Source organism: Podarcis liolepis (genome assembly GCF_965112155.1).
Source record: "Podarcis liolepis genome assembly, chromosome: 7".
In the NCBI taxonomy this organism is placed as follows: Eukaryota; Metazoa; Chordata; class Lepidosauria; order Squamata; family Lacertidae; genus Podarcis; species Podarcis liolepis.
Genome location: NC_139561.1, coordinates 92,672,493 through 92,691,580, shown reverse-complemented (window position 1 = coordinate 92,691,580; position 19,088 = coordinate 92,672,493). Strand labels below are relative to the sequence as shown.

At 49.4% G+C, this 19,088-nt stretch overlaps 1 protein-coding gene and 1 long non-coding RNA gene across 3 annotated transcripts in view; both read right to left on the bottom strand.

Moving 5' to 3' along the window:
* Window positions 1–19,088, bottom strand: part of LOC310712949 — a 2,318,697-nt gene that overhangs the window by 757,466 nt on the left and 1,542,143 nt on the right. The window lies entirely within an intron of this gene.
* The window catches only part of PLEKHG2 (pleckstrin homology and RhoGEF domain containing G2), a 74,702-nt gene that overhangs the window by 7,608 nt on the left and 48,006 nt on the right, over window positions 1–19,088 (bottom strand). For both annotated transcript variants that reach the window (XM_083516101.1, XM_083516102.1), the window contains exons 9-17: window positions 16,738–16,920; window positions 14,629–14,721; window positions 13,349–13,435; window positions 11,091–11,124; window positions 10,083–10,184; window positions 8,418–8,519; window positions 6,788–6,804; window positions 5,561–5,824; window positions 2,736–4,164 (exon numbers count right to left, since the gene is read on the bottom strand). In XM_083516101.1, coding sequence (XP_083372227.1) covers window positions 2,736–4,164; window positions 5,561–5,824; window positions 6,788–6,804; window positions 8,418–8,519; window positions 10,083–10,184; window positions 11,091–11,124; window positions 13,349–13,435; window positions 14,629–14,721; window positions 16,738–16,920 — 2,311 coding nt within the window. The remainder of the gene's footprint in view (window positions 1–2,735; window positions 4,165–5,560; window positions 5,825–6,787; window positions 6,805–8,417; window positions 8,520–10,082; window positions 10,185–11,090; window positions 11,125–13,348; window positions 13,436–14,628; window positions 14,722–16,737; window positions 16,921–19,088) is intronic.

Below are 19,088 nucleotides of genomic sequence, written 5' to 3'. Positions count from 1 at the left end.
GGGGGGAAAGGAAGCCAAGCTCCCCACTGGCCGGCAGCATCAACCACCCGCCTCCCTGTTTCACAACACAACTCAGAACGGCCTCCTGCAAAAATCAGGGAGAACAAGAAAGATCGGGGAGGGGGGCTTTAGGGCGGTATAATAGCAGGGGGGAAACCAAGGGCACCATTTGCTTTTCAGATGGAAACCACACAACACAACACACAACACAATACACACACAGATCCCAAACTTCCCCTCGGATCCCAATTTCTGGGTCAGCTGATTCTGGCACGGCTTGCCGTCTGATCCTGGGGCATGTTGACCCAGCATGTGGCAGCCCACAAAAAGACAAATTCCATGCTAGGGATCATCAGGAAAGAGAAAGGATTTAGCGGCGGAAAAAGGGGAAAGCTGCAACTTCAAGGAAAGGGCTGCCTGGAGCAAATCTTCCCGTTCCTCTCTCTCACTCCACATGCACAAATCCAAGCCGTCTCCGTTTAGCCCCCTGGATCTTAATTACGGCTCTGCTTTAATTAGAACATGAAGTGCTTAATTGCATTATGTAACCAGCTGCGGTGCTTTCAAGACAAGTCCAGGATCCGGGCGCCTGTTGAGCGCCGCATCTCGCAGCCAGGGGAAGGAGATCTCTTTAAGATGCTGACAAATTTGGGGAGCTTGGGACGAGGGGAGGCGCAGTTCAGACAGCTCCATGCAACACTGTCCCTGCACTGCAGCGGGTTGGACTAGATGGCCCTCGGGACCCTTTCCCAATGATCTGAATGCCCCGGCTGCCCTTGCCATGGCTGAGATGAGAGGCAGGTGAGCCAACGGCAAACATCTGGACATCCTGAATGCCGCTCTGGGGAGGATCGGGCTTGGAGAGATGGCCTGCTATGTACTGAGTTGAATAGGATCCAAAATGCAGCAGTTTGATTGGTCCTAGAACAATAGGATCCAGAACGCAGCAGGGGATCAATTAGTGCCAGCGCCTTCTGTCAAGAGCTTGGAGGGCAGCTAACGGATTGAGATTGAATCCTGACACGACAGAAGGCCTGTTTTGGGGGGACAGGAGGCGGGCGGGTGTGGAGGACTCCCTGGTCCTGAATGGGGTAACTGTGCCCACAAAGGACCAGGTGCGCAGCCTGGGAGTCATTCTGGACTCACAGCTGTCCATGGAGGCGCAGGTTAATTCTGTGTCCACAGCAGCTGTTTACCAGCTCCACCTCGTACGCAGGATGAGACCCTACCTGCCCGCATACTGTCTCGCCAGAGTGGTGCATGCTCTGGTTATCTCCCGCTTGGACTACTGCAATGCGCTCTACGTGGGGCTACCTTTGAAGGTGACCTGGAAACTGCAACTAATCCAGAACGCGGCAGCTAGACTGGTGACTGGGAGCGGCCGCCGAGACCACATAACACTGGTCTTGAAAGACCTACATTGGCTCCCAGTGCATATCCGAGCATAATTCGAAGTGTTGGCGCTGACCTTGAAAGCCCTAAATGGCCTCCGTCCAGTATACCTGAAGGAGCGTCTCCACCCCTATCGTTCTGCCCAGACACTGAGGTCCAGATCCGAGGGCCTTCTGGCGGTTCCCTCCCTGTGAGAAGCCAAGTTACAGGGAACCAGGCAGAGGGCCTTCTTGGTGGTGGCGCCCGCCCTGTGAAACGCCCTCCCACCAGGTGTCAAAGAAATAAACAACTACCAGACTTTTAGAAGATATCTGAAGGCAGGCCTGTTTAGGGAAGCTTTAAATGATTAATAGGTTATTGTATTTTAATATTTTGTTGGAAGCCGCCCAGAGTGGCTGGGGAAACCCAGCCAGATGGGTGGGGTATAAATAATAAATTATTATTATTATTATTATTATTATTATTGACACTCGGGGTCCCTTCCAACTCCACAATACTATTATTATATTATTAACCTATCCTGGGGTCCCAGCACCCTGGGTTCAAGAACTGTGCTCCACACAATAGTTTGACCTCTGAGCTGTTTTTCCTTCCCATTATTTTTTTTTAAAATGTGGCAAGGAGTGTAGCTAAGCCTTCATCACGCTCGGAAGGATGAGAGGGAATAACAAAATATGAACGATGCTTAAGGCACAGGGAATAAAAACCAAGAGCCCCTTATTCCCATCTCATCTCCCCTGTGGAAAATGACAAAGAGGGGGACGGGGGACGGGGAGATTATAGGGAACTCCCCCCCAAAAAACACACACCCAAAGACACTGCTAGATACTTTAGTGCAATTTTTGGGTGCAAATTTGCCTTGATGGGTCCACAATTTGCATTTTTTTAAAATTGTGGACCCATCAAGGCAGATTTGCACAAAATGCATACGCTAATCTAGAATTTAAATGCCGCAGAAGCCATCTCACATTCACCCCGCAGATAAATATGACCCAGATGACCCCCCAAATTCCCCCAAACTCACTATGGGCCCAGAAACACTGCTGCCTCATTCCTAGCAAAGTCCCCTTCCCACGCCCCCCTCCCTACACCTTGCGGATGAAAACAAGGGAGGCAGGTGGACAGCAGGGTCTTATCGGTGCTGGCCCCTCGCTTTGCTCAAAACCCCACCCAGAGGCACAAAGAGCAGCCTGTGGACTTGTTCCAACACCCCGCACCCTGAGGATACACAGATATGACCCTGGTCCTGAGGAATGCTGGGAGAAAATGGCCACCTTTTCCCAGAATCCTCTGGAGGGGGGCAGGCTAGTTTCGGAAGCGCATGACACACGGGGTTCACTCACAGTGGGGGATGGCGACTCCTTGCTTCCCCTCCTGCACCCCGGCCAGGCTCCTGCCGAGGGTCCTCCGGTGGTGGGGGGCCCGGGGTCTCTCCAGCCCCCTGCCCTGGGCTTTCAGGCGACTGATTTTCTCGCTGTACATTTTGGCCAAGGCCTGCACCTTGCTGATGATGCGCTCGGAGTTCTCCAACAGACACGGCTCCCCGTTGCTCTCGTAGAGGTCCAGGGTGGGCAGGTAGCCCCTGGATCCATCGCCTGTGAAAGCCGCCTGCCTCTCCTTCGCCCCCGGACCGTGGGCTTCCTCCTCCGTGTCTCTGCTTGGTCCCGAGTGCGGTTCCTCCAAGTCCGAATCCTCCACGATGCACAAGGGTTCGGCGTAAACCGGCGTCTCCAGGGCGGAGGGCAACCCCCTTCCTGCCCCCTTGCCCCCTTTCTTCAAAATATCCAGAGTGCTCCGCTCCTTCTCCTGCCAAGCCCTCCGGATCTCTGCACAGGATTTGAACTCGGGTCCTGTAGGCTCCTCCTCCTCCAAGCCACACCCACTTCCAGAAACGTTATGGGTTCTCCCAGATGGACTCCGCCCCTTCTCAGAATCCTCACAGCAGGCCCGAGGTGATTGGGCCTCGCCGCCGGCGGAATCTTCAGAGCCGGCTGGCGATTGGCCGCCGTCGGAGCGGCTCCTCCCCCTCTTGGAATGTCCGGGGCTCACGGGCAGGTGGCTCCTCCCCTCGCCAGAATCCCATTGGCAGAAGGCCGGCTGGGCGTTACACGATTGGCTCCTGCTCCTGCCGGGACTCCCGTGGCCGGCGGCGCCCGGTTGTGGGCGGAGCTTGCCCAGCTTGCCCCCGCCCACTTCCGCGTCCCGGGCATCGTTCTGCCGCAGGATGCTGTTGAAGCGAAGGACGGACTCGCGCACCACGCCGGTGGGCACTGGAGGGGCTCCCTCCACCTTGCTCGAACCCGGCACCTTGTTGACAGCCTCCGTCCCTTCGTAGTAGCTCTTGATTTTCTCAATCAGGAGCCAGTCGTCCTTCGTCAAGGTGGAGTCACGTGTGGCTCCGCCCTCCGCCTGCAGGGAGCTTTGGGCGCATGGCGCTGGCTGCTTTGATTGGCCGGGATCCTCAGGGGGTGGGCTTCTCGCACCCGCCACCGCCTGCCCCACCCAGCCAGCACCGCCCCCCTCTCCTGGCTTCCTGCAGGCGTCCTCCAAGTTCTCCAGGACGTGGAGAGGAGACGGACCAGCGGACTCCTCCCGTTGCTCCTCTTCCTCGGAGGAGTCGCAGGTGAAGGGATGACGAGGCATCGGAGGCGGCTGTTCCTGGACAGGGTCTCTCTGGGGGGCCTCTTCCCCCTCCGATCCGCGCTCTTCCACCGCCTCCTCTTCTGCCTTCTCCTCCAGCTCCTCCAACGGATCATTTCTCAGGAGCGGATCCTGCAAGAGAACGAGGTGGATGGTGATTACGGCCCGGGGAACTCCCTGCCACTCCAAACACCCGAGGCAAACGAGGGTGAGGCCACGATCCCCACCAGCTGTTATCCTCCCAAACGCATCCTTGAGACTGGAGGCAAGTCTCCCTTCAGTAGAAGTACGGACTTAGCAAAGAACTCTTAACTTCAGGCTCCTCCAAAACTCAAATCCCCCCGGTTTACCATCCCTAGTACTTCAAGAGTCCCATAAAAGCGCCTGGCTTAAAACCGTCTATCAAAAACTTCACTCTAGTGGCCTGTCTCCACAACACCTACTCACTATGGGCCCCACTAAAGCAAACAGTCTAATTGGTCAATGTCTAAAAGATATCAAGCATCAGAACAACCTGGCCACTGTAAGGAAATTCTGCCCTTGGTATGTTCATTTTCCACCTCTCCGTTTTGATTCTCTGGCCCCGTTTCTGCACAAACTTCTTATCCCAAAATACAGACGTGCTTTTACACTTGCAAGACTGGATGTCTGTTCTGCCCGGACACTGAGGTCCAGCGCCGAGGGCCTTCTGGCGGCTCCCAGTCAAATATTAAAAACACAATACAGCGTTAAACATTAAAAACTTCCCTAAGTAAGCATAACAGTATGTAATGAATGAAGTTTTAAAGGGTTAGAGAAAGAGAAAAAATGGTGTAAAAATTATAAAGATAGAGGTAATCTACATTAGACACAACAATTTAGAAGGTGTAAAAATTTTGAGGTCTTAGTCAATATGTGTATATGTATTGGTAATGATTAGACTAGAACGATGATATGGTTTTATTTAAAATAAAAAAAATCCTTCCAGTAGCACCTTAAAGACCAACTAAGTTAGTTCTTGGTATGAGCTTTCGTGTGCATGCACACTTCATCAGATACACAGATACACTTCTTCAGATACACTGTGTATCTGAAGAAGTGTGCATGCACACGAAAGCTCATACCAAGAACTAACTTAGTTGGTCTTTAAGGTGCTACTGGAAGGAATTTTTTTATTTTGACTATGGCAGACCAACACGGCTACCTATCTGTAAATGGTTTTATTTGTAGATGTATGTTTTTGTTTTTTTGTCTTTTATGTTCTTTTTTCTCTTGTGTTTTTTTTTCTTGTTTCTACTGTTTTATTTTGGATTCGATCGTTGTAATTTTTGTTGTAATTTTGCATTGAAAATAATCCTTTTTTAAAAAAAACTTCCCTAAATAGGGCTGCCTCCAGATGTCTTAATAATCAATAATTATGCATCTCCCCCCCCCCCAGCTTTGGACAGAATCCCCAACTCCTATTGGAACCACAGAGCTGTAGAGTCAGAAGGTACCCCAAGGTCATCTAGCCCAACCCGCTTTCCCCCCTGAACCCCATGCCACTCACCTCCGCCCTCTCTTCTCCCAAAATTGGCCCGTCTTTTCCCGACTCGCCATCCAAGCCCCGTTGGCTGAGCAGTTCCAGGATTTCCTCCGTGATGGACAAATTTCCGGGGACCGGCTCTCCGGCCAGAGAGAACTCCGCCTCCACTTCGTCCTGGTCCGACTCCTCAGCGTCCATCTCCGTCCTGCCGGACGTCACCGGGCAGGGGGGGCCGGGCGGCCCGAGGGGTTCAGAGGCCGGAAAGAGCTCTCCGTCGCTGTCAGCGTGCTGCAGAACGGGAATGCGGCGTTATGGCTGAGCTGCGCTGTGAGCAGTGGCGTCAACGTAATGCAAGGCAGCAAAAAAAAGAGGTTTCTGCCCCAAGGAGGCTACACACTTTGGCAGAGGGGCAGCGGGAGGGAAGCAGGGGACAGCAGAGGGGAACATGCAGTTGGTCCGTGGCGAGCATTTAGGGATGTAAGGGACGCCGTGGCGATGTGGGTTAAACCACAGAGCCTAGGACTTGCCGATCTGAATGTCAGCGGTTCGAATCCCCGTGATGGGGTGAGCTCCCGTTGCTCGGTCCCTGCTCCTGCCAACCTAGCAGTTCGGAAGCACGTTAAAGTGCAAGTAGATAAATAGGTACCGCTCCGGCAGGAAGGTAAACGGCGTTTCCGTGCGCTGCTCTGGTTCGCCAGAAGCGGCTTAGTCCTTCTGGCCACATGTACGCCGGCTCCGTCGGCCAGTAAAGCGAGATGAGCGCCGCAACACCAGAGTCAGCCATGACTGGACCTAATGTTTCCCTCCCCTTATGGTCTTGATGTATGGGCTACTTTTAAAATTGCATTTTAACCTGTATTTTGAATTGGTTTTTTTTCTTTTTTCTTATTATGTTTTTACTGAAATTATATTGATGTTAGCCACCCTGAGCTCGGCTCTGGCTGGGGAGGGCGGGGTATAAATAAAATTTATTATTATTATTATTAAGCAGCGGAGTCGCTGTACTGCAACGCGAGGCGTAATGGCAGCAAAAACAGAGTGGTCCCTGCCCCAAAGAGGTTGCCCATTTTGACAAGACGGACGGGAGGAAGAATGCAAGCACACACAAATTTCACATTTTGGGAATGTAAGGAGTCAGGCCAACGTCCCATCTAGTCCAGCGCCCGGTTCTCGCAGCGGCCAACGGGACACCTCTTTGGGGAAACCCGAATTTGAGCGCAACAGAGAATTTGAGCGCAGAGAACCACCTACCTTGATCTTGGCCACGTCTGAGAACGTCCGCAGCAGCGAACAGAGGAAAGGAAGAGGAGGAGGGAGGAGGAAGAAAAAAAGCGAAGGAACCATCAGAGTCAGTGGAACAACAGCTGAATTTCCTTTAAAATGAAAAATGTCCAGGATCAGTTCCAGAGGGGCAGCCGTGCTAGTCTGTTCCAACCCAAAAAAGGGGAAAAAACCCCCAGAGTTTCCTAGTTAACCTGCCTGGTGGTGGTGCTCCCAGTAGCTAGAGCCCAGACCCACCAGTTAAAGATCAGTACCCTCCGTAATTTGGAAGAGTTTGGTCTTATAGAAATGGAAATCACAAAATCATAGGGCTGGAAGGGACCCTGAGGGCAGCACGGATTTGACTTAAATCAAAACGATTTAAACCATGATTTAAATCACTAGTCAGTAATATTGATTTAAATCATTTTTATTTTTTACAGAAGGACTCATTCTTGCTGGTATAATCTTAGTATTTCCAACCAGAGGAAGGTTTCATTTTGGAATAATAAATTTTTAGAGTAGCTTTTACAGTTATATCAAAAATAACTGATTTGGTTATACCATTAGAAATTCATAGACAGATCATTACGAAATTATGGTGAGGTTTAGTAAGTTAACTTTTCTGCTGTGCTTTATTGGAAGGAGAAAAATAATCATTTCCTTAATAACAATTTATTTAACTAAAGCAATAACATTATAGCATATTTGTCAACTGATGTGGTTAAATGTTTGTTTGTTTTTTTAAAAAAACTTAGACAGAGTTTTAGCACACATGAAAAACTTAAAACAAATCCTGATTTCCTGATGAATAGCCTTTGGACTATAATGTAACTTAAATAAAAAGCTATCTTTAGAAAGATTTTTCCTCCGAATGCATTGTATTTTAAAAATCTGATTTAAATTTTAAAAAATCTGATTTTATTTTTTTAAATCATTGATTTTCATAGAATCATAGAATTGGAAGAGACCACAAGGGCCATCGAGTCCAACCCCCTGCCAAGCAGGAAACACCATCAGAGCACTCCTGACATATGGTTGTCAAGCCTCTGCTTAAAGACCTCCAAAGTAGGAGACTCCACCACACTCCTTGGCAGCAAATTCCACTGTCGAACAGCTCTTACTGTCAGGAAGTTCTTCCTAATGTTTAGGTGGAATCTTCTTTCTTGTAGTTTGGATCCATTGCTCCGTGTCCGCTTCTCTGGAGCAGCAGAAAACAACCTTTCTCCCTCCTCTATGTGACATCCTTCTATATATTGGAACATGGCTATCATATCACCCCTTAACCTCCTCTTCTCCAGGCTAAACATGCCCAGCTCCCTTAGCTGTTCCTCATCCACCCTGCCTGAGGGTCATCTAGTCTAACCCCCTGCCATGCAGGGATCGAAACACACTGTTCCCCATCCAATCTGAAACCAGACCGGACCCTGCTTAGCTTTCCAAACCTGCTGCAAGATTTATTGCTTTGCGCAGCTTGTTAAGAGCACAGCTTTTCTTGCAGCGCACTGCCCCCTAGTGCCGCTCTGGAGAATGCAGGGCGCCTTTTGCAAAACCTCCATCCCAGCTTGCACAGAAATGGGAAATTCCCCGGAAAGAGAGAGACCTGTGTACTTTTCCTCACCAGACTGCCTGCGGCCGCGGCGGTAAGAACCGCTCTTCTCCAGCTGCAAGATGGGGCAGCTCCGCCGCGCTCGTTCGGGGCTATACATGAACTCCGGTGGGTCTGGGGGGAAAGGAAATGAAAGTTTCGTCATGTCCAGAATTCACTCGCCTACTGAAGCTTGCCTGGTCTCCGTAGCAAAGGCACGTGGCTCGGATGCTGCTCTTTAACTCTGTCTACTAAATCAGTATTTGTCCATGGAGTTTTCTTGGCAGGGATACTGGAGTGGCTTGCCGGTTCCGGCTCCCGGTGGATCACGTTTGGTCAAAACTCTCCACTATGACCTGTCCGTCTTGGGTGGCCCTGCATGGCATAGTTCATAGCTTCTCTGAGTTATTCAAGCCCCTTCGCCATGGCAAGGCAGTGATAAAGAAGGCTGATCGCCGAAGAATGGATGCTTTTGAATTCTGGTGCTGGAGGAGACTCTAGAGAGTCCCATGGACTGCAAGAAGATCAAACCTCTCCATTCTGAAGGAAATCAGCCCTGAATGCTCACTGGAAGGACAGATCCTGAAGCTGAGGCTCCAAGACTTTGGCCACCTCATGAGAAGAGAAGACTCCCTGGAAAAGACCCTGATGTTGGGAAAGATGGAGGGCACAAGGAGAAGGGGACGAAGGAGGATGAGATGGTTGGACAGTGTTCTCAAAGCTACCAGCATGAGTCTGACCAAACTGCGGGAGGCAGTGGAAGACAGGAGGGCCTGGCGTGCTCTGGTCACGAAGAATCGGACACAACTAAACAACTAAACAACAACTAAATCAGTGGTTCCCTAATTTTTTGGAGGGGAGGCCATTACCCGTTAGGCCACATAAACTCAATTATGTTAGGCCACATAAACTGAAGGAGCGTCTCCACCCCCATCGTTCTGCCCGGACGCTGAGGTCCAGCGCTGAGGGCCTTCTGGCGGTTCCCTCATTGCGAGAAGCAAAGCTACAGGGAACCAGGCAGAGGGCCTTTTTGGTAGTGGCGCCCGCCCTGTGGAACGCCCTCCCATCAGATGTCAAAACAATAAACAACTACCTGACATTCAGAAGACATCTTAAGGCAGCCCTGTTCAGGGAAGTTTTTAATGTATGATATTTTAGTGTTTTTTGGTTTCTATGGAAGCCGCCCAGAGTGGTTGGGGAAACCCAGCCAGATGGGCGGGGTACAAATAATAAATTATTATTATTATTATTATTATTATTATTATTATTATTATTATTATCCCCAGCGCCCTATAAAAAGCCTTTTTCAGACGAGCAGGTTTGCACGACACACCAAGAGACATTATGATGCAATAACATCCTTCTGGACCGTCTTGAGGGGCTGGGAGCTGGGGGCACTGTCATACAGTGGTTCCGCTCCTTCCTCCTGGGCCGTGTTCAGAAAGTGGCGGTGGGGGATGAGTGTTCAGACCCCTGGGCTCTCACCTGTGGGGTGCCTCCGGCTTCTGTCCTCGCCCCCATGTTTTTCAATATCTATATGAAGCTGCTGGGAGAGATCATCATTTAAGTTCTCCCCTTAAATGTGAACTGCACCAAATCCCTTCTCATCCCTCCTTCATCTGCATTGAAGGGGGCTGGACTAGATGACCCCTGGGTATCTTCCGACTCGACAATTCTGTGATTTCATGACTTACTCACCCGATTGCCGCCGGTTTCGGCTGCACGCCACAGACTCATCAACCCGTGTCGAAGGTAAGGTCTTCTTGGGAGCCCCTGGGCTGGAGAAGACCTCTGGGGAGCCTGCAGCAAATGAAAATAAAGAATGCAAATGCCGAAAACCCAGAAGTAAGTGTTCTGGTTTTTGAATGTTTTTCAGAAGCCAAACATCCATTGCGGTTGTCAGCTATTGTTTCCGGGGCGCCTGCAACAATCAGAAGACACGCCTTGGTTTCCAAACATTTCAGAAGTCAAACGGACTTCCGGAATGGATTAAGTTTGGCGCTTTTGTTTTTGCTATTTATTTTGAGGTTTTGTCTTTGAGGCTTTTTCGGTTTGTTTGTTTTTGTGGCTGTGTGGAACCCAGTTCAGCTACTGATTGATTGATTGATTGATTGTGTGACTGCGGAAATGATTAAGAAAAATATCCATCTAAACAATGACTATCATCAGTGCAGGTAAGAAAAAATAATTATTTTTATTATCTACAGTACTGTCTTATTTATTTTATAGTACAGTACACTGATTATTGCTTTCATTTTATGGGTCACTGGTCTCGTTAGATAGTAAAAATTCATGTTAAATGGCTGTTTTCGGGGTTGTTTTTAAAAGTCTGGAACGGATTAATCTGTTTTGCATTACTTTCTTTGGGAAAGCACGCCTTGGTTTTGGAACGCTTTGGTTTTGGAACGGACTTGCGGAACGGATTAAGTTTGAGAACCAAGGTACCACTCTGTAAATATTGTTACACAACAAGGAGACAGGTGTCTTTGCTTTATGCAGAAGAGTCCAGAGCTAAGATCCAATGGAAATGAAAAACCTCAAGGGCAGGCATCCCCAAACTCAGCCCTCCAGATGTTTTGGGACTACAACTCCCATCATCCCTAGCTAACAGGACCAGTGGTCAGGATGATGGGAATTGTAGTCCCCAAACAGCTGGAGGACTGGAGTTTGGGGATGCCGAGGGGGAAAAGTGACTGAGGCACTTACCCTGGAAGCTGTTCTCTAACAGGACTTGCTTAGCCTGCAACAAAGAGCAAAAGGGAAGGAAGAATCAGATGCGGTCAAGTGCAAGAGACAGCATGGTGTAGAGGTCAGAAAGTCGGACAAGGACCCAGGAGACCAGGGTTCAAATCCCCGTACTCGGCCATGAAGCTCACGGGGTGACTTTGTGTCAGGAGTGCACGCAGGAGCCAGGCCCTGGGACCAGAAGGGCTTCACAGGACTGGGGCCTTCTGGAGAGGCAAGGTGCGGCCGCACAGGTGAGGCCGCTTGGTAACCTGCTGCACCTGGTGGCAAGAGCCGGGAAGGGATATAGGGTTAGCATTTCCCTTCGGCTCTTTGCCACAGCAACACGCTTCCTGCCTTGGGCTTCTTGCTTCCTGATCCTCGGACCTCGGCTCCCTGACTCCTTGCTTCTCGACCCTCGGACCCTTGACTTCATGACTCCTTGCTTCTTGACCCTTGACTTCGTGATCTCTTGCTTCTCGACCCTTGACTTCGTGACTCCTTGCTTCTTGACCCTCGGACCCTCGACTTCGTGACTCCTTGCTTCTCAACCCTCAACTTCATGACTCCCTGCTTCTCGACCCTTGGACCCTTGACTTCGTCACCCTTTGCTTCCTGACCCTCGGACCCTTGACTTCGTGACTCCTTGCTTCCTGACCCTTGGACCCTTGGCTTCCTGACTCCTTGCTTCTCAAACCTCGGACCCTTGACTTCGTGACTCCTGGCTTCTCGACCCTTGGACCCTTGACTTCGTCACCCTTTGCTTCCTGACCCTCGGACCCTTGACTTCATGACTCCTTGCTTCCTGACCCTCGGACCCTTGGCTTCCTGACTCCTTGCTTCTCAAACCTCGGACCCTTGACTTCGTGACTCCTTGCTTCCTGACCCTCGGACCCATGGCTTCCGGACTCTCATTCCTGCTCCCACCCCACCATCTTGCCCCCGGTCCCGACGTCCTCAGCCAGGACTTCAATCACCCGTAGAAAGGACTGTGACACCTTGGGCCAGTCGCTGCCTCTCAGCCTCACCTACCTCGCTGGGTTGTTGTGGGGATGAAATGAGGAGGGGGAGAGCTGTGCACTCCACCTGAAGCTCTCCAGGGAGAAAAAGGTGGGATGGGAATGCAATCCACCCACAAACAACCCACTCCTGGGGTGACACAAAACAGAGGACATTGCCTTATTCTGAGCCATGCCATTCGTCCAGCCGTCTACCATCTGGTACGCAGTATGAGACCCTCCCTGCCCACAGACTGTCTCGCCAGAGTGGTGCATGCTCTGGTTATCTCCTGCTTAGGCTACTGCAATGCACTCTACGTGGGGCTACCTTTGAAGGTGACCTGGAAACTACAACTAATCCAGAATGTGGCAGCTAGACTGGGAGCAGCCGCTGAGACCACATAATACCAGTCCTGAGAGATCTGCATTGGTGCTGACCTTGAAAGCCCTAAACGGCCTCGGTCCAGTATACCTGAAGGAGCATCTCCACCCCCATTGTTCTGATGGACACTGAGGTCCTCCTTCGAGGGCCTTTTGGCCGTTCCCTCCCTGCGAGAAGCCAAGTTACAGGGAACCAGGCAGAGGGTCTTCTTGGTGGTGGCACCCACCCTGTGGAACACCCTCCCATCAGTTGTCAAGGAAATAAAGAACTATCTGACTTTTAGAAGACATCTGAAGGCAGACCTGTTTAGGGAGGCTTTTAACATGGGCAGGAATATGGGCTGGTGTGGGGGACTCCCTGGTCCTGAATGGGGCAACTGTGGCCCTGAAGGACCAGGTGCTCAGCCTGGGAGTCATTTTGGACTCACAGCTGTCCATGGAGGCACAGGTTAATTCTGTGTCCAGGGCAGCTGCCTCCCAGCTCCATCTGGAACGCAGGATGAGACCCTCCCTGCCCGCAGACTGTCTGGCCAGAGTGGTGCATGCTCTGGTTATCTCTCGCTTGGACTACTGCCATGCACTCTATATGGGTCTTCCTTTGAAGGTGACCCGGAAACTACAATTAATCCAGAATGTGGCAGCTAGACTGGTGACTGGGAGCGATATATTTTGATGATACAGCGGCATGTAAATATTTTTATAAACAAATAAATATTGTGAATGCACAATGAAACAGATGGCTGGAGGGACCTCTAACTTCTCTTTCTCTCTCCCTGAGCCATACAGGTATCTCCACAAGGTCTAACAGGATTCCAGATTAACTCCCACCAGCAGGTAACACTACTCCTGGACCCCAGTTACCTTCTGAGGGATGGATGCTGGGTGATTCTCCACGATTAACCGCTTCAGATAATGGATCCACAGACGTTTTTCTTCCTGGTTCCTCACCTGTGGTAGCAAAGGCCAGCATTTGGGGCATTTACCTTTCCTTTCCATTCTTTTCTTTTCTTTTCTTATCTATCTGTCTATCTATCTATCTATCTATCTATCTATCTATCTATCTATCTATCTATCTACAGTGGTGCCCCGCAAGACGAATGCCTCGTTTTGGAGGTGCTTCGCAAGACGAATTTCCTATGGGCTTGCTTCGCAAGACGACAATGTCTTGCGAGTTCCTGCTGGTTTTTTTTCCTCCCCCCCCCCTTTTTCTAAGACGCTAAGCCGCTTATCAGCTGATCCGATCAGCAGATAAGCCGCTAAAAGCCGCTAATAGCGCTAATCCGCTAATCCGTCAATGGGCTTGCTTCGCAAGACGAAGAAACCGCTAGACGAAGAGAATCACAGAACGGATTCTTTTCGTCTTGCGAGGCACCACTGTATCTATCTATCTCTATTTATGTATTGGTTTTCACATATTACATTACAATACAAATGTACCAAAGCCAACACCATTTCCTCCCCAAAACATTTACATTTATATTTCCTCAATCCATCATATTATTATTTTCTCCCTCTGCCCCCACTCGATTTCCCCCACATTATACAATTTACACTAATCTTTGCATTCTACAGTCTTCTCGAGTCATCTAGATATCCTTATTCTCTTTCCTTACTAATTTTCCTTCCACCCAGTACTTCACATTTTAATCTAGGCATATTAGTGTTATCTTTTTCTGAGCAATATTTTGCCATATACTCATCAAAACATTTCCGCTCCTTTTTAATTTTTTTGATTCGACCGATTTCTTATTTATAGCAGTTAACTTTGCCAAAATTAAATATTCATTTAGTTTACAAATCCCTTCTTCCTTTGTGCGTATAGTTTGTGACTTCCACCTAACGGCAGTCAATATTCTATCAACTGTACTTGCATGTAGAAAAATTCTTTTCTTCCCCCGTGGTATCTCTTCATCTATCAATCCAAGAAGATATGTCTCTGGTTTCTTTGTTATTGATATTTTGGGTGCATCTTCCACAGCCGGGTATCTCAGGTGTATAAAAGGATGCACCTGGTGTGCGGCACTCACACACTTTTGAAATCCGCAAAGCCCTGCGCAATGTTTGGGGGCATTTTTTGTGCTTTCCTTTTGCCTTCCAGCTCGGCTCGACTTTGAACCTCCCCCCCCCCCCCCGGAGCTCACCTGTACCACGTGCTGCTGTTTGGGGATGGAGAGGTCGGAGATTTTGAAGCTCATGGGATCCTTTGTGTTCTCCTGCAGGGCCAGGTTGCAGCACTGCAGAGTCAGAGGCAGGAAAAGAAGAAAAATGGAATGGAAACGGCGACATCTCGTCCAACCGTTTGGCGTGAAGACAGCAGTAACATTTTTTTTTAAAAGATATTTATTAAAGTTTTTAAAATATAACAATGAAAATGAAAAACAAAACAAAACAAAAAAACAGAATACAAAATACAGCATAAAAACAGTTAAAAAACAAATAATTTTCCATAACATATCTTCCTTACACTTATTTCCCCAGACCTCCTCATACCTCCCTTCTTTGTATTCCACTTCAATTTGTTAGTTCAGCAAATCCTTAACATTAAGCTTATACCCATTTGTAAACCTTTTTTTTCCCCCGTATCTCCTAAAGCATTAGGAGACAGCAGTAACATTTGTAGAGCAGCAAGGATGCTCTTGGAAGTGTCCTCGCTGCCTTCAGAACAAATGCTCTTCCAGGACTGAGCTCTGCGATTAAAAATGAATCAACAGGCAGAGACTCTGCCTGAAGCATGGAGGGGTATAAACAGTGCCTGATTTGCGTATAAGCTAAACAAGCTCAGGGCCCCACTCTCTTGGGGGCCCCCCAAAAAAATTAAAGGGAAAAAACCTGGATGTACATTTCCAAAATATAAGATAAAAACCAAATAAAATAAAACCTACCTACAGTGTAATGAATATAGGGGTTGCTCGTGCGTAAGTTGGCGCCACTCCTGGCTATGTTGCCTTGTTAAACCTTTTCTGTTTGGACAGCCCTTCACTTCGTGGCTGCCTCAGTCGCTAGCAGAATCTGTCAGTGGGCGTTTCTTAAACCTTTTCCAGCATAAAAGCTGTTTGACCCCAAGTCTCCTCCTATTCTCCCTGCGCGGAAGTCTTCTGCGCAGGGAGGGTGTGGGTAGCGGAGGACCCGTGCTCTCCCCGCTGGTCTCCAGCGAGGAGTCCTGGAGCCCCCTCGCCGATTCCCCCATCAGCCCCTCTATATCCCTGGTGTTGCGCTGATTTGCTTCCCCATCTGCAGAGCTGCCTCTCTCCCTGCTGGGCCCTTCTCCAGCATCATTTGGGAGCCTTCCCTCCGCCTCTGGCTCCGATGTCAGTTTCCTGACATACAGCAACAGTGTTTTGTGTTGTGTCAGCTCCTATGGTGTAAGTCCTGGGCCCCACCCGCTAGCCTGCCCCCTAAAATATCACTGGTTTGCTCCTTTCTATATATAGGGTGCCCACATTCTGCATGGACTGGTTGCAGGGCAACATACGCAAATGTATTGAGATACTGATTAGGTCCATCAATTACCATATAGCATACAGTGGTACCTCTGGTTGCGAACGGGATCCGTTCCGGAGCCCCGTTTGCAACCTGAGCAGAACGCAACCCGCGTCTGCGCAGGCCACAATTCACCGCTTCTGCATATGCATGTGACATCATTTTGAGCGTCTGCGCGAGCGGTGAAACCCAGAAGTAACCCTATCCAGTACTTCTGGGTCACCACAGGACGCAACCTGAAAAGATTTAATCCGAAGCATTTTTAACCTGAGGTATAACTGTATATTCAACACAAAAAACAGGGACATAGGACAACTGGACATAGAAAGGGCTTTCAGTAGCTTAAAGTGGTAAAGGGTAAAGAGACCCCTGACCATTAGGTCCAGTCGTGGCCGACTCTGGGGTTGCGGCGCTCATCTCGCTTTACTGGCCGAGGGAGCCGGTGTACAGCTTCCGGGTCATGTGGCCAGCAGGACTAAGCCACGTCTGGTGAACCACAGCAGCGCACGGAAATGCCGTTTACCTTCCCGCCAGAGTGGTACCTATTTATCTACTTGCACTTTGATGTGCTTTGGAACTGCTAGGTTAGCAGGAGCAGGGACCGAGCAATGGGAGCTCACCCCGTCGTGGGATTCGAACCGCCGACCTTCCGATCGGCAAGCCCAAGAGGCTCTGTGGTTTAACCCTCAGCACCACCCACGTCCCCCTTCTGTGACTCTACATGCCCCCAAAATCTGGGCCCCTCATTCTTCCTCCCCAGCCCCTCTTACAAAGATGTGGCTCTTGTAGACGAAGGCTTCTCCACGGCGCTTGGCGATCAGGACCACCTTGCTGAGGAGGAAGAAGACCCTGTCCTTGCGTGCCCGCGGCACCCGGAACTGCCCCTCCAGGACCAGCTCCCCAAAAGCCCCCAACTCTGGGCCTGTCCAGCCAACCAGCTGCCTCTGGATCTCCTAGGAAAAGGGCAGAGGCATGGGGAGGGAGGGAAAACAAGGAGACAGAGCTCAGCTCCCAAAGAGGAAAGAGTTACTAGCCGCAACTTAATAATAACAATAATTTATTATTTATACCCCACCCATCTGGCTGGGCTTCCCTAGCCACTCTGGGCAGCTTCCAACAGAACACTAAAATACAATGACCTATTAAACATTAAAAAGCTTCCTGTTAAGTTGTGGGTGAACATGTCAGACGACACAGCGATTCTTCAAACAGCTCTTGTTTATTCACAGGCCAGAACTGAACTGAACTGAAGGGTTCAGCCAGCCTGCTTATATAGAGCTCCACTACAACGCAACAGTAGCCACTTTCTGTAACTATCCAATCACTGAACGTCACTTTCGATCCCTTATTTGCATATGTGGACCTGAGTGAAAACTACAGTATCCCCCTGCTGGCCCAGGGTGAGAACTTCAGTACATAACACTTCCCTAAACAGGGCTGCCTTCAGATGTCTTCTAAAAGTCTGGTAGTTGTTGTTCTCTTTGACATCTGGTGGGAGGGCATTCCACAGGGCAGGTGCCACCACCGAGAAGGCCTTCTGCCTGGTTCCCCGTAACTTGGCTTCTCGCAGCGAGGGAACCGCCAGAAGGCCCTCAGAGCAGGACCTCTTAAGAGTATGGCCTGTTTAGAAATCGAGGTGGTTTTGAGTTTGCCTACTGGTTGAATGCAGTATTGCGCGACATTGGATGCCCCTATTTTGCAGGAGGGTTTCAGGTGGGACTTTGGGCTTGCAAAATTAAAGTGGGTTTAAAACGCTCTGGTGCCCCAGCACACATTCAAAAAGCAATGCCTTACGGTCTGCAAATAATAACACCCTGAAGATTCTGGGCCCCAGGAAGATTAGACTGGCCTTGACCAGAGCCAGGGCCTTTTCAGTCATGGCCCCGGGCTGGTGGAACGCTCTGTCACAAGAGACCAGGGCTCTGCGGGATTTGACCTCCTTCCACAGGGCCTGCAAGACGGAGCTGTTCCACCAGGCCTTTGGTCGGGGTTCAGTCTGATTCTTTTATTTCTGTATAAGAACAAGCATTAAAGAGGCCAGTGTGGTGTAGTGGTTAAGAGCGGTAGACTCGTAATCTGGGGAACCGGGTTCGTGTCTCCGCTCCTCCACATGCAGCTGCTGGGTGACCTTGGGCCAGTCACACTTCTCTGAAGTCTCTCAGCCCCACTCACTTCACAGAGTGTTTGTTGTGGGGGAGGAAGGGAAAGGAGAATGTTAGCCGCTTTGAGACTCCTGAAGGGGAGTGATAAAGCGGGATATCAAATCCAAACTCTTCTTCTCTTCTTCTTCTAGCCTGCACACAGGTCCTTATAATATCAGTGGAAACAGTTGCTCCTGGCAAGTATTAACTGCTTTCAATTTTAACCTGAGGATTATCATTTGTTCAGTTTCAACTTTATTTTAAATTTATCTGAATTAATTTTGGGGCACATTTTAATTGATTGATTGCTTATTTTTATGCATATTGTATTATTATATGATGTTAGCCGCTCTGAGCCCGGCTCTGGCCAGGGAGGGCGGCATAGAAATAAAATTATTATTATTATTATTATTAATTGAAAAGGAATAGGGAAATGCGTTGCAAAGTAGGGTGTGCGTGTGTGTCAATGAATGCTCAGTGGCAAGATGCGTCAAGAGCTCATAAGCAAATCAGGATGATTGCTCATTGTCTGTGCAAATGAATCAGACCAAATTATCGGTAGATAGTCTGGGGGGTTTCATAAGCTCCAAGGGGAAGGGGACTGGTCTGATTTGATGATGATGATGATGATGATGATAATAATAAATAATAATAATAATAATAATAAATTTTATTATTTATACCCAACTGGCTGGGTTTCCCCAGCCACTCTGGGTGGCTTACAGCATACACCGGTACCTCCAGTTATGAACGGGATCCGTTCCAGAGGCCCGGCTGGTCCCGAAAACTTTAACTGGAGGCGCCCTTCTGTGCACCGCACATGGCGAAACCCAGAAGCATACACTTCCGGGTTTGCCACGTTCGCAACCTGAAGTTTACGTGTCCAGAGGGATACGTAAGCAGAGGTACGACTGTATATCAAAACATAATAAAACATCAAACATTAAAAACTTTCCTATAATGCGATGTGTCATATGCAT